This window comes from Rhipicephalus sanguineus, chromosome 2 (assembly GCF_013339695.2).
Source record: "Rhipicephalus sanguineus isolate Rsan-2018 chromosome 2, BIME_Rsan_1.4, whole genome shotgun sequence".
Classification (NCBI taxonomy): Eukaryota; Metazoa; Arthropoda; class Arachnida; order Ixodida; family Ixodidae; genus Rhipicephalus; species Rhipicephalus sanguineus.
This window is the reverse complement of record NC_051177.1, coordinates 92,470,350-92,484,919: the sequence shown is the minus strand read 5'-3', so window position 1 is coordinate 92,484,919 and position 14,570 is coordinate 92,470,350. Positions and strand designations below refer to the sequence as shown.

The window sequence follows — 14,570 nt, the reverse complement described above, 5'->3', positions numbered from 1 at the left end:
CCACCACACACACACACACACACACACACACACACACACACACACACACACACAACACACCACTAGCATGGTGGCACTGTATGGCGAAGTTGATCCTAAAAGTAATTAAGTTACTTTACTGATTGCCTTTCTAGAACGTTCAAAAACATAATTATATTACATTACAAATTACAGCCGCCGAAAGTGACGCGGTTATCATCAGCAACATTGCATTACTGTTACCTTAGAAAAGTAATGAAGTTAGTTTGAAGTTACTTTAACAAAAGTTGTTGAAGCTACGTTATTCAAGACATCGAGTTCAGGTGCTACGCGGCTTTTCTGTGGGCCTGCCTCGTTCACACGCTTGAGGTTTGGCTCTTAGATTAACTCGTCTTTGTTATTTTTCTTTCCTGTTTTGTTGAATTTTTTATGCCGCAATGGAAGCGGTCATGCTAGGTTGTAGTCAAAAGTAGTTGGGAAAGTAATGAGTAATCTTCTTGAAATTACTCGGTTGAAGTAAATCGTTACGTTATTAAATTATTAGTCCACAGAAGTAATTCACGGGATTACTTATTACAGTAAAAAGTAATTTAAATACTGCGATTTAACTACTGTAACTGCATTACCAACAAGTATGCAGCACTACATCGAACTACGTAACCTATGTAGAGAAACAAACCGAACCATTATACATAACTCGCTTGTGAGATGATGCATGAAATGAAGATTACAACTCCACATTCAGAAGTTAAAAAAAAAGATATATTGTACTTCCTGCATGAAGATCGTTTCCTCACTTGTTGCAACCATTCCAGCTGCACTGATGACTGCGAGAAGACAGCGTCGCGAAGGTCTCCAGTTGAACTTTGACCTCTCGGGGTCAATTACCGTACACTTAAATATACGTACGGTAGCTTTTGTTTGCGGAAATGTAGCCACTGAGGTCGGGCGTCGGACACACGCGCTTGCGCTTGCCCATCAGCAGATCTTCGCAGACGCTTCTCACGAGAATGACTTTTGTTGATTCCATTTTCTTTGACTTCGCATCTGAGGCCTCTGTAACTACTGTTTCGCATTGAGTACGCATTGTTTTTCGCGTTGAGTATCGAAAATCGTTTCCGCTTTTGGGAGCAGATTAAGATAGTAAATTGCGGAAGACCGAAAGAAATAGAGCAGGCCAAGGACAGCATGCATGTGTGAAGAGCGCAAACTGGAGCATAAAGTATCGGCGGTTCGCGAGACCTTGGAAGGAAGGTTACGCGAGATCAGAAAGGCAGATATTGGAGCCGTGGCGAGTTGTTATGTAAGAGTGCATGGGAGCCAAGTGTTTATTCCGTGAGCTGCCTGAAAGGTGAGTGGGTCTTTTGCCTGCCACATGCTTGATTTGTCAACACTCTTCACTTTACGGCGAACAACCTTTCAGTCGCGACCAGAATACTCCGTGATCGTTGCGTTTTAGCCTACACAAACGCGTAATTCACGGACACTAAATTTCGCAATGTTGTCTTTCTGTATAACGAAAGGCGCTATATAGAAAAGAAAATAACAGCGTTCCAACTGTTTCATCGAGGTGTCGCGTCTTAGCGAATATAAACCGACTACACAAATTTCACTGCGCGATCGACGTTACAAATTCTACCGGCACTAGTACTAGCGCTACCAGCAAACCGAAGAACAACAGCGTTAATATTTGTGCATAAGTGGGCCTATAGACGAACGATCTCATTCCTCCTGATAGAAAGGCAGGTACGTAAGAGATCGAAGAAATTTTACAATACAAGTGGGGCTACAAGGAGAAGCTGCTCTGAAGTTTTCACCTAAAGTTAACTAAAAAAAATATTTTCTTCGGCATTTCTCTTTGTGTTGCATCGAACAAAAGCACAGAGGGGAATGTATCCAGAGGACTGTCATCATATAGCATCGCAAAGGCCACCGAAAGCGATGTAGGTCGGACTGTTGAAAGTCGCGCACGAAATCTGAGATAATTTTGTCTATTTTAAGTAGTTTGCATTTTCTCAATAGTTTCAGCAGTTCATTGTTTTTTACTGGCACATCGAGTGGCGTTCGTCTATAGTTTCGAGCTTGCAGCCTTTTTGAGTTAACACTGCTGGCTAAGACATACTCGACTCTCCCCTATTCGAGCGTGTCTGAATCGCTGCTAGCGGAATAAAGCAGCGTGTCTGTTATGGCGAGTGCGCTTTAGCCTTGGTGATCTTAATCTTTGCGGCGGATAGTGAAACGCCGACTGATGTGTCCACAAGAAATGAGCGCAACTATGTAGATCACGTAGTTTTCTAGCGCCTAGCATATCAAAGCAGTGGCGTGCGTGACGCGCAGTGCAATGTAGTGCAAAGTATTGTGGACAACGGCGTGACGCACGCCTGCTGAGTAAGTATCGGCAGCTTGTGGTGGCACGGTGGTATGCCGTTCAAATATACCATTAACTGGATAGTAAGCTCGCTTTGGCATGCGGGTGCAAGTTAACTCGGTGCTACACATGAACAGAACATACAGTGGAGTTATTCGGTGGCTTGTGTAGTGAAAGACGTTCGTAGCACCACGTCACTGGCGCGGCTATCTCGAATAAAGACTACTTCGCCACTGAGACACAACGCCACCGCCCACCTGGCATATACTGATTTAGGATATTTTTAGTGCCTTCTGCATTACTTTGAGCTCGAGAAAATTCAATGTTGGATCCTGTAGGGGGGAAAAAATGGCAGCGGTGTAAGGTGTTAAACTGTCCGTGTCCGTGCTGTAGTGGCTACGGTTCTCATGTGCTGACCCGAAAGTGGCGGGTTCGATCCCGGTCGCAGCGGTCGCATTTCGAATGAGGCGAAAGGCTGGATGCCCGTGTACTGCGCGGTGTTAGTGCACGTTAAAGAACACCAGATGGTCGAAATTCGCGGAGCCTTCCACTACGGCGTGCCGCATAATCATATCGTGCTTTTGGCACGTAGATCCCAGGATATTAAGCTGTTAAATTGATAACTGACAACGGCCTTCTGTATGTACATATTTTTCTTTTCTTGGCTTTTCGAGTTGAGCGTCACTTGAAGGCATTGCTGAGATACGCACTACATTCATAAATACAGCTGTAAGTGCAACATAAATTTGGCGTGATTCATGGACATGCGGCGAATAGGGGGGGGGGGGGGGGGGGCTTCAACTGCCACCCGAATGTTTTTCAATTTTGCATGTGTATACACTCACACTACAAACGTACGCACGAAGATACATAATGTGTGGCTGAACCCCCCCACCCCGAAAAAAAAATTTGCCTACGCTACTGCTCATGGCGTTAGAGACGATGCGAAGAGCCCTGGGCGATATCCGAAAAGTAAGACTCTTACTAGTGTACAAACAAACAAACAAACAAACAAACAAACAAACAAACAAACAAACAAACAAACAAACAAACAAACAAACAAACAAACGAACGAACGAACGAACGAACGAACGAACGAAGAAAATAAGCCATGATACAAAGTAAAGCTCTGATGCGAAAAAGGACAGAAAACAGGCCTGGTCGCATCGAAGTGCAGCTTTACGTAAGAGATTGCGAAGGAGGGGAGAACGTTATCTATCATCTCGTGTCTCTTGATAAGGGAGTGCCGGTACTTCTCATCTCTGCGGGCACTCGGGTTGATATAGAGAGCTCGTACCTATAGCACGGCCTGTGATTCGCATCTTGCCCCTCTAAGCCGTCCCTTGTCTATGGCTCCGAACTGTTCCGGGCGTTGTCATGGTATTCGCGTTAGCGCGATGCATAAAAAAGCCAGGATTCGCGCAGATACTGTTCTGCCTGCGGTGCGCATGCCACTGACGAATGTTTACTGCAAGTCTGCAACTGATGTGCTCTAACCACCGTGATCTATATTACGCGTATAGTACTGTATACTCAAGCATGTGTGGTCCTGCGGCTTCGTGGTTTTGGGTGAAACTGTTATATGAAGGTCCCCATAGACTGCAGGATGCTGATAACAGAGTAAAGGTCTGATACTATGATGTTATGATGGGTAACATGTTATGACGAGATGTTATGAGCATCTGTAAAGTGGCACGTTCTTGCTGATAAAGAAGTTAAATAACTATGAAGTGGAACTCGCGTCGATATTGTAGCTTAGTACAAATCCATGGCTTTCGCAGCATAAACCACATGGTTTGAAATGCTGGGACTAAAGCTGGGAGAATAAAGCCCGTCGCGCGAATGACGTGCGAAGAAATTTCGTTCTCTGAGCGATGAATAACGGTGTTCATCCGAGAAAACTTCCATAATTCGTCAAGGTCAACGTGCTTTTCAGGCTAATTCTACATGAAAAAGGCAACTACTGTAGTTTAAACTGGGCCTTGAGCAACAGTTTCTCAGGCGAATAGAATGAGCTGCATCATGAGCGCAATTTTGTGTCAAGAGAACTCTTTCCCGCAGCGTAGTCATTTCATTCGGCGTTGTGCGTCTAATGACCATCGTGTGTATGTGCCACGTTTGAACAAAATCGATATGAACAGCTGTTGTTCTTGTCTTGGAGTTTCTCACAGAAACTCTATGTTCTTATTTCCTATTGGCGTGTGACACCTCCCCACTGAAGGGGTTCGGCCATGAATTGGGCTGCCGCTAAACGGAGGAGTCGGCAGGTGACGATGAACCACGAAAGGGTTCTTAATAGTGTCGAAATCACAGAAACAGAGCGCTAAATATTCATTCACGACTTCGGTTGCGGACAACACTATTTACGCAGACCCGCAAAAGTGACCTCGAACATGTTAGAGTCAGATGCACCCGTTCTTTCACAGGAGAGAGAGAGAAATCAATGAGAGGAAAAGAATTAAGGGATGTTAACCAGACAGGGGAGCTGTATATTGGAAGGCGAAAGCGAAATTCGTCCGTCCTATATACGCAAGAACTCGTAGCGCGTCGCGCCACACAAAATTGGGTAAGCCCCACGACTTACTATTGGTCCACTAAGAATGAAGAAGTCATTCGCGGGCATATTAGCTGTTATTTCCTTTTTCTTTCTTTTTAATCTTTATTTATTTATTTATTCTTTTTTTCATATCATCGATATGTTACGATGCGCAGTCTTGGCCAATCCCTCAGAGCGGGTACGTGACATAGGGTTGAAGATAAGAACAAAGAAGCAAAAACGTATGCGCCACCGAAATTGGGCAAATTCCACTACACGCCGCTGATCCACTAAGAACGAAGAGGGGCAAACAGGAATTAACATTTCTGGACTGATGTAACCAATAACTGAGAAACACTTTAATGAACCGTCGCGATTAACCCAGTGATAAACACCAGACCACGCGTTCCCATTAACCATCTGTACGGAGAACTCGGGCGGTGATTTTTTTTTTTCTCATACAGGAGGTAACGCCGAGCACGTGTCAGCGCGTTTTTCCTCGTCGTCGCATATTTTGTAAGTGTATGCCATATCTACATATGCTGTGCAGTCACAAACAGTATAGCGTATAGGACGTATAACCTGTGCAACGCAGGACACTCATAGGAGGCCATGACGAACACCGACTCGGCGGCTACGCCAAACAAAGCTGCATCAGCGACCGGCCTCGAGCATGCAGCCAAGCTAGAGCTCGGCGAGACAGCGGAGGCCAAGGTCCGCGGTTTGTCGAGATTAAGGGAGCTTATCGCCGGTGAGTAAGTCGGGAATGACTTCGTTCCTCTATCAATTCTTGAACTGTGTCTGCGATGTGCAAGCTTCCCTGCGCTGCATATCGAGTTGCGTTTAGACCGCGCGAGAAATCCATGTATGCGCCCACATTCGACGGATTCTAAAAAAAATTGCGGCAGTCAAATAGTGAGCCAATAAACTCCGATATAGAGGTCATTCGATGATTACTTAGAAAACTGTTGCAGGAAACTTTTAATGAGCAAGATTTACTAGCTTTTGCATAGCGATGCTGTTAATTATCGTTGTTACTGTTGTATCGATGTGGCCGCCTATGATGCCATGCCGAAAGGGGCCCCGAAGCAGACGAATGAGAGACGCAGCCGGGTACCGAGCGAAGGACCAAAGCCTAACTTAATAATTACAATACAATATGTACATTAGAAAGGCGCTCCTGGGGTCAAGAGAACATGTACCGAATCTGAAGTCGGGATTCAGTCGGAATCACTATGCAACAGTTGCAATGTGATTTGTGTTTGTTCCTTTTCGTCTCTCTCGCTCAACTGACACGTCTGCTGTTGATGAGGTGGTAGAATTGTCACTTCAAGCAAACATATAATCAGTACCAGTATGTAACTCTTGATTGGCAAAAAACAACAAAAACAATGGTATTCAAGTGTGACTGGATGACGGGCTATGCGAGAGAAGTAGTATACAACAGAAAACAAGAAGGCGTTTCTTCATCAAACACTTAACAATGGTGGTTTATGAATGGGAAAGCCGAACTTGGTTGAGAAAACTCGACCATGCGTGCAAGAGAACGCAAACAAACGAGCCACAATAAAATTTAGGTTCTGCGCGCCCGCAAAGCTAATATACTATGCGAATAGCACGCACGTCGCGTGTGTACCAAGTTTCTCAAACTCCCAAATTCATTATTTCGTGCAGGGGACAAGTCACTCCTTTGTCCCACGGACGACAGATTTCTGGTCAAGTTTCTGCGGGCCCGCAAGTACTGCGAAGAAGCGGCCTTCAGGAACATTCAGAAGTACTTCCGCGTCAAGCAAACCGCGGGAGACTTCTTCAAAAACCTCTCCCCTTCCACGGTGCCTCTCAGCGCAGTGTTGCCCGACCACCGGCTCATGATGGTATCCAAGAAGAAAGATCCAGAGGGAAGGAGAGTTGCCGTCATAAAGATTGGTGAGGATTGGTTTTTTAAAGTTGATAGTCTTTCTTGGGATACTTAAACGGAGAAATTTTGGCCTGTCTGTCTTTCTGTTTGTCGGCATGTCGCTCGATTCAGCCACCCGGCCAAAGTTGAACCACTTGCCCACCCAGCTTGAAGTGGTACGGCTGTTCATACTTGTGAACGTTGTTGATCAGAAAGTAAACAATACGCATATCTGAGGCGCAACATCACTAGGTAAGTATTAGGTGGTGTGTTCCTTTAATAGAAAATGCATTCATACGTAATTCTAAAGACCCTAGTTTCTTAAGCTGCGCTGAAAATGCGACTGCGTTGAAACTTGCCTTCCTCCGTGCCCTCTGCACGAGCTCATTGTTGTGCTTCGGTTTCGATTCTGTATTGCACTGTACGAATGCCATGGGGCGCCGCTCTGGCATTCCTGTTTTACCCAGGCGACGTGTACATAAAAGAGTGTGTGGAGAGCACTCGTTGAGTGCGGACGTTTCTTCTGCTTCAGCGCTTCGCGCCAAACCGCGTGTTCGGGCTGGCTGGCGTCCCCGCCGGTCGCGTTGGTCATCGCCGGTCTTCGCCTGCTGCTGCGCCGGGACTACCAGCCCGCAACACAGCACTCATGTTTCCCGACGTATTGCCAGATGGCGTCCATATCTCACGCAGCGTCTCACGCAGCGCCTCTTCTATCGTCTTTAGACGACATTTGCAGCAAAGCACGCAGATACGCGGCCAATTTTTTCCTCAAAATTTACTTGCTAAAAGCAGCCAGCCGATATACTGGGACCATGAATTCGTAATCTGCGTAGTGGATTATTAATAAGACTACTTCACTTCCTAAAAACTTCTGAGCATTGTGACCACCTGTGAATACGCTATGAACTCTGCTACGTGTGCACAGGTATCTCTTCCTTTCCTTCTCCCTTGTCCGCCTCGGCGGTACAGTGGTCACGGTGCTCCGCTGCGGACCCCAAGGTCGCGGGTTCGATCCTGGCCGCGGCGGTCGCATTCTGACAGAGGCGAAATGCTAGAGGCCCTTGTACTGCTAGATGTCAATGCGCGTCAGCGAACACCAGACGGCCGAAATATCCGGAGCCCTCCACTACGGCGTGCCTTAATTACGATCATATCCCGGTTTTGGCACGTGAAACCCCAGATATTATTATTATTTGCTTCTCCCTTTCCTTGTTCTTTTTCTGCCCGCTGCCCTTCCCCAGTGTAGGATAGCAAAACAGATGCAACTTAAGTAGCCTACCTCTCTTTCATTTGCCTTAATTTTCTCTCTTTCTTTAGCTCTCTCTCTCTCTGTGTATTCGAATACTTCGCTGTTTCTATATTCCAAGTGGTTCACGCGTCTGGCCTGCGCTTTCTGGTCAGTTATACTTCTACGTTGTGGTCAGTCCTGGTAGGTCGTGAGCGACGGGTGATATACAACATAGTCAAAACACAGCGAACCGAATTCCTACATATGCCGCGGCCTTGGCCTGTTTACTGTGACGACTCATTTCACTCGAAGCTTACTCCACCAAGGAAATCGCATGTTTCCGCGCGCTGGGGCCTTTATCAATGGCTAAAGAAAGCAAGAAAAGAAAAGGAATGAAGATGAAAGGACCGTTAATCATCGATAATGTGGCACACAGTGAAGATGACGCAATGCCTATAGCGTTCAACACACATTTTTTGGCAACGGCGTGCATTTAAAATCATATTCACGCACGCCTTCTTGTATTCATTCCCGAACAAAAACAGTCCATGCACTGAAACTTCCAAAGTGCCGATACGAGGCAATCACGAAATCGAAAACATGAGAGCTACCGTTCCAAAGAAAGAGATTCTTTGTGAATTAGTATCAGACGTCTATTTAAACTGAACCGCAGTAATATCGAGGAAACTCAACAGGCATTATCAAAACCGTTGACGTTTTTTTCTTTATTTGGTGGCCATCTTCACTGTGAGGCACAGAGCAGTGTTAATACTTAAGGCCAAGTGGACGCAGTAATCACCATTGGAACCATGGTATTTGCGTTGTGTTAGCATGTGCTTTTTTTTCGTCGTTCAATGTGCTCTTCTTTCTTTCAATCCACAGCGTTTTCAACCAGGTAACCTTCCGGTTAAACAATCCTCAAATTATATTCTACTTTCATATTCATACCTCATATGGGAACAAGCGTAACCATTAACAGCAAAGAGTTAAAGAAACATGTCTCAGGAGCACGTGTTTTTCTGGCTGGTCATTTTAGGTTCATGGAACATTCTTCGTGTTAAACGGTTTTCAAATTATATTCTATCTCTTATATCGTCGATATCCATGAGAACAATGCCAGCTATTAATAGCAAGAACTTTGGAAATCTGGCTGAGAAGCACGCGTTTTTCTGCCTCGTTTTTCCAGGTTCGTGGAACACAAGTGTGTGCTCTGTAACCGACCTGATGAGATCTGCACTGGTGATGGCAGAGTGGGCGCTGCTGGACGAAGAGACGCAGGTTCGCGGTGTCGTGTGCGTGTTCGACCTCAAGAACCTGCACATAATGCACATGGCACATTTCACCCCCACATTCGTCAAGAAAACGGCTCATATTATGCAGGTAAGAACAACACGACGGAACATACAGTGACGTGGTACGGTACCGAGTCCACGCGATCAACCTGAAGAAGAGGTGCTCGATAAAAAATGCAGAAACCTGTTCAACTCTTGTTGGAAAATTCCTAGATGCTGTTGATGTTGATTACTGTCGTATGAGAAATTATATGCCCGTTATACAGACGGCCGATGCGATTATGCCGCATTAATCACAAATCGCGATACGCCCATGTATACAGGTGCAGGACATTGGAATGTTCGTATCTGAATTTTGTTCTTGCATGAAACTGAGCTCTTCTATAAAGTGCATGACACAAAATCTGACAGCGTAATGTTTCGATCATCGACTGTCGTAATACGGGAATACATTGAAGGTGACAAGAAAATAGGAGAAAACAGCAAAGGTTCCAATTTCTTTGCTTGTATGCACGCTAATGAAATAAACCTTGCGTTAATGTTAATGTTTTTCTCTGTCCCCTGTGACACACATAAACGCTACTCTTTTCCGCTGTCTGTGTATGTGTGTGCTGACTGCACGTGAAATTCCCTGTTATATGTGTATGAGTAAACGACCATGTCGCCAGAATCGGGAAGCATTTTATTTCTCCATGAAGAGATGCGCGGCAATGAATTCGAAATGCGAATTTCGGTACCATTTTCATTTCAGGATTGTTATCCAGCACGCATTAAGGCCATCTACGTGATAAATACTCCCCCTGCCTACGAAATGATCTTCGCTGCTGTCAAGCCTTTCCTGAAGTCGAAGCTTTTGAAACGGGTGAGTGGTTAATATCTCTCGTTATAGAGTGCCTGATTGTATCGAGTAATCAACGCAGAGTGGGTCCCGATTCACGATGCACGCACTAGATGGACGGTTCATTGACCAGATGAGGTTTTTTTAATGGGCACTCAAGGCAAGGTGCACTAGCGCTCTTGCATTCCCGCCTCCACAACGCAACTGCGAACCAAGGACTACAAGGCGGCGTGCAGATACAAGCCTTCAATGCACGGATACTCGTACTCAAAAGTTGATTACTGAGTCTCAATTAACGGGCGTTCTAAGGTGAAAGCTTTAGATGTTCCATCAAACGCGAAAACTGATCGGTGTCCTGCGTCGGCGGCGTCAACATGAGGGATGCAAAAAGTCATAATCACGTGATGACATCACCAAACGGCATCATAATGACGTCACAGATCTTCAAAATTAGTGACGCCACCATGACGTCACTGTGACGTCATCACAAGGCGTCATTGCTTGGTCAAAAGTGGGCCGATCCCGTAGGCAGTGGAAAAAAAGGTGAAGTGCAAAGAGCTTATATAATGCCGCCGATCCTGGAGGCATTGCAAAACCACGTTAGTTGCAGAAAGCTTTAGGAGGGGGGCGTTGGAAATTCAATACATCGATTTAGAAGAAAAAGAAGATGGCTTTCACCTTAGAGTCGACTGACGCGGATGCGTAAGAGACCCTGTGAGGTTTTTATATGACTGTGAAAAAAAAATGACGAAAAAAAAAATAAAAATAAAAGAAACAATCGTGTTGTTTTGCGTTTTGGGCATTCGGAGAACGTATCAGAACATGACATCAGGGAGCGCGAATTTTCTACAAAAACACAGCATGCAACGACAATCTCGTTTTGCTGTAGCGCAGCTTAGTTTAAGCGTGAAGGAAAGAGAGAGTAGCAAAAAAGGAAATTACAGGCAATAGGATGAGCGCTAAACTTCAAACTTGTCTTTATTCCATGCCTCTATAGCACATTATATGGCTCGCTTACAGCACACGTGACGCCGTACACATGACCAAAAAGTACAATTAAACGGGCGGCGCAGCACATGTGACTAAAAAAAACGCAGCTAAAGGCAATATGAAATCTTTCACTTTGCAAGTATACATCAGTATTTCACTGAACACATGTTGTCCGCCCAAGAAACTCGACTTCTTTTCCAGATAAAGCTACAGATGGCGTACTCACGCACAAATTGGCACATTTTGCAACATAATTTGCTTCAATAACCTCACGTGTTAAATAATTACGACTGCGGTTCAAAATAACACAGTGGTCAAACACTGCAGTGCATCCACACGTCTTTCAATGAATAGCCAGGAAGCTGCCAGATAGAGGCCTTGTTTTTATATTGTACCAATGCTCGCGCAGGCGATCATTGACACACCTTCGAGCGTGTCCTATGTAGACCGCGTCGCCCGACAGAGCGAATATATGTACGACAGCGCGGCAACGTTCAGCAAACCTGATCCCATGCCTGTACCCACATGCGGGCTGCATATTCTTCTTAGGATCAGTAAGCTTGCACAGCCGGCCTATTTTCTCTGGAGCAGAGAAACCTACGCGGACATTTTCTCTTTGTGCAATCTTCTTGAAATGTTGCGAAACATTATGAATATGTGATATCACGCTTGTTGTTCTACCATCGGGCACTCAATTCTTCTGCAGCAGTCCCCGCCTACGTGAAGAACTCAACAAGCACGCAGCCACAGACACCTGCAGTAACATCGGATAGCCTGCTAGGGATAATGCTAGGGTTAGCCTGCTAGTGATGACATGACTTTATCAGGGCATTCCTAAAGCACAGAGTGGCAATCCCTCGTTTCATTAGCTTGGGATGGGCTGAATTGTGCGGCAGGAGAGGCTTTTATGACCGCGGTTCATAGCACAAGCAAGTATGTCCTACCGAACAAAGACAGACGAAGGTCGAGAAACCGGATAGTGTCACCTTGCAGTATTTAAGAGGTGACATCAAGAGAACGGTTCGCAGAATTGCTGCAACACTTTAGGAAAGCCCTGAGGAAGTCATGCCATCACGCTATGACTGCTAGTTTTGCCGGACATTGCAAGCCAGTATCCCTAGCAGGCTTTCCTTCAAGCTCAAACTGAGCTGTGCCATAGCAAAGCGAAGTTATAATGCACCAACTTGCCCAATCTGCAGTACTTGTCAACAGAACGACAAGTGAGAAGCCTTGTGGCGTGTCGTTCTGTTTGGTGTCCTACAGCCGAAAATTTGCGCAGCCTACCACCATGAAAATTCACACCTACAATCCCGATCAAGTTGCCTGTTAAGTTCAGAAAAACTATAGCCAGCCATACAGATAACTCGGAATGACTGACACTATGCTAAGTTAAAGGTATGACGCATTTACTACCTTGTCGGGACATATCAACACTGTGTGGTACACAATCAATCCCCCTTATCAGTACAGTTTAATACGTCAAGTACGGAATTCAATATTGTTAAAAGTAAGCTTTTACCTTGTTTTTAACATCTGGGATGTCTGTATGCACGAGTAGCAACGAAAAGTTTGGTCGTAGGAGATCTGCTGAAAAGAGCTATGTTTTATGTTGCAAACTTACTCGGGTCAGAGGCAATTTCATAAGTACAATACGAAGTGTTTCATTTCGATTCTGCGTCGAGGAATGAGTTCCGCGTCGACCTGTATTTCATTAGAAGACATCGTTAGAACCACTGTCGAGAGCTATTGTCCACGTACACTGTCAACGCTGCTTGCGTGCCAGCGCAGCCATGATGGTATTACGCGTTTGGATGAGTGGTCTGGTGGAATGGAACACGGCCGCACTGGAACGCTACCGTAGCCCTCCAGTGCGTGAATGAACATATCGTCGACCCATAGCTTAACATAGTGTGAAATAAAGAGCAATGACGCAGCACAGAAAAGGCAATAGCCCGACGAAGGTGGGCATCACCTTCGCTGTTTCGACGACTTCCACGAAGTGGAGCTGGCTGGTTTTTTTCTTTCTTCTTTTATTTCAGATATATTTTGTGGGCCGGGACCTGCGCAAGCTTCATGGTGTACTTCCAGCCGACGTGATACCAGCGGAATATGGCGGCACGCACGAAGACTTCGACTACTGTAGGCTAGAAAAGGACGTGAAAAGCTCGAGCAGCTACTTCGAGCACATCAGCCGTTTCGGTTATCGCACAAGTGTGCTGAAATAGCAGTTGCGTTAGCGTCCATGAGAAAAAAACACGCGTTGCATCTTATAAAGGCGTCATGTTCATTGCAATCAAGAATCATCGTAATGTGCTTGCAGAACTGTAGCAGCAATAAGCCTCTCTTAAGTTAACTTATTTGAGCTCAAGCTAACTATAGACTAATATTGAGGCACTTGCCTTTGGCGATGCAGCAAAAAGCGGGAGCATCTTTTTCTAGACACATTTACTTTTGCGAAGTGTGTCTCTACTATTTTTGCAAACACACTTTAGGGACAGCTCACCGCTTTCCCATTGTAGAGCCCATAGTGCGCTAAATCGTCTACATGACTTTTCTTAAGAGACAAGCTCTCATAGTAGAATGCGTACTGCGCTAAATCGTCAACCGTTTATTAAAAAAAAAACACATTTTCAGGGGTGTGCGAATAGTGAAATTTCATATCGAATCGAATAGTACCGAATAGTGGCTAAAAACATCGAATATCGAATGCAAGAGATTTTATCAGAAATTGAAAGAAAGAACAAAGATATGAAAACTGTTGATGGTGCTCGAGCACATAACGTGGTGAGTGACTGCCACAGAAAGTTTAGAAATTGTAATATGCGCCGACGCGTTGATAGAAGAGCCGCCATTCCAGTCAGCAGAGGCACTCCTAACCTCCTACGGCTAACAGGGAGGGGGGGGGGATCGTAGCTAGCTCTTTTGTTTTCTTTCCCTAGGGTCGCGCAATGTGGCTCATCTGACAACGGTGACGTTGTAGTTCATCATCGTGAGTGCTCCGGGCCCAACAACCTTCACAGCACCGTTTTTTTAACTGCGTGGCGGAGCGATGGGAGTTTCTGAATGACTGGTGCGGTATGTGGCAGTGGCGACTGTACGGCGTGAACAAATGTTCGCATGTGAAGCCAATCACGGAGGGTTTCTCGAGGTTTCTCGAGGGTTTCGCGGGACAAAGTTGGGACGTTTTGCGGCGCTTGCGGAATACGAGACCGAACTACGCAAAACGTCCATGTCTTCGCTTCGGAAGCGAAGTTGTGAAGGGCTGACAGCTTTCTCATGAGTTTTGTTTTACGTGCGGAAACGACACAATCTCCTTTAAGATAAACATGCGCTCGCTTTTGAACCAGGATATCGGTGAAAGTTTTAACGAAACGCCTACTGTAACGACTTTAGCATTACTTTTAGCCACCCCACCCTAACCAAGTTGCCCCTTAGGCCTTTG

The 14,570-nt window shown here is 45.5% G+C and overlaps 1 protein-coding gene across 1 annotated transcript in view; it reads left to right on the top strand.

The window, feature by feature from the left end:
- LOC119381745 (uncharacterized) overlaps positions 1-14,570 on the top strand; it is a 57,480-nt gene that overhangs the window by 23,035 nt on the left and 19,875 nt on the right. Inside the window, exons 7-11 of the mRNA XM_037649510.2 lie at positions 5,490-5,634; positions 6,558-6,809; positions 9,195-9,388; positions 10,052-10,162; positions 13,168-13,387. Of these exons, the coding sequence (XP_037505438.1) occupies positions 5,490-5,634; positions 6,558-6,809; positions 9,195-9,388; positions 10,052-10,162; positions 13,168-13,353 (888 nt within the window). The 3' untranslated portion in view covers positions 13,354-13,387. The remainder of the gene's footprint in view (positions 1-5,489; positions 5,635-6,557; positions 6,810-9,194; positions 9,389-10,051; positions 10,163-13,167; positions 13,388-14,570) is intronic.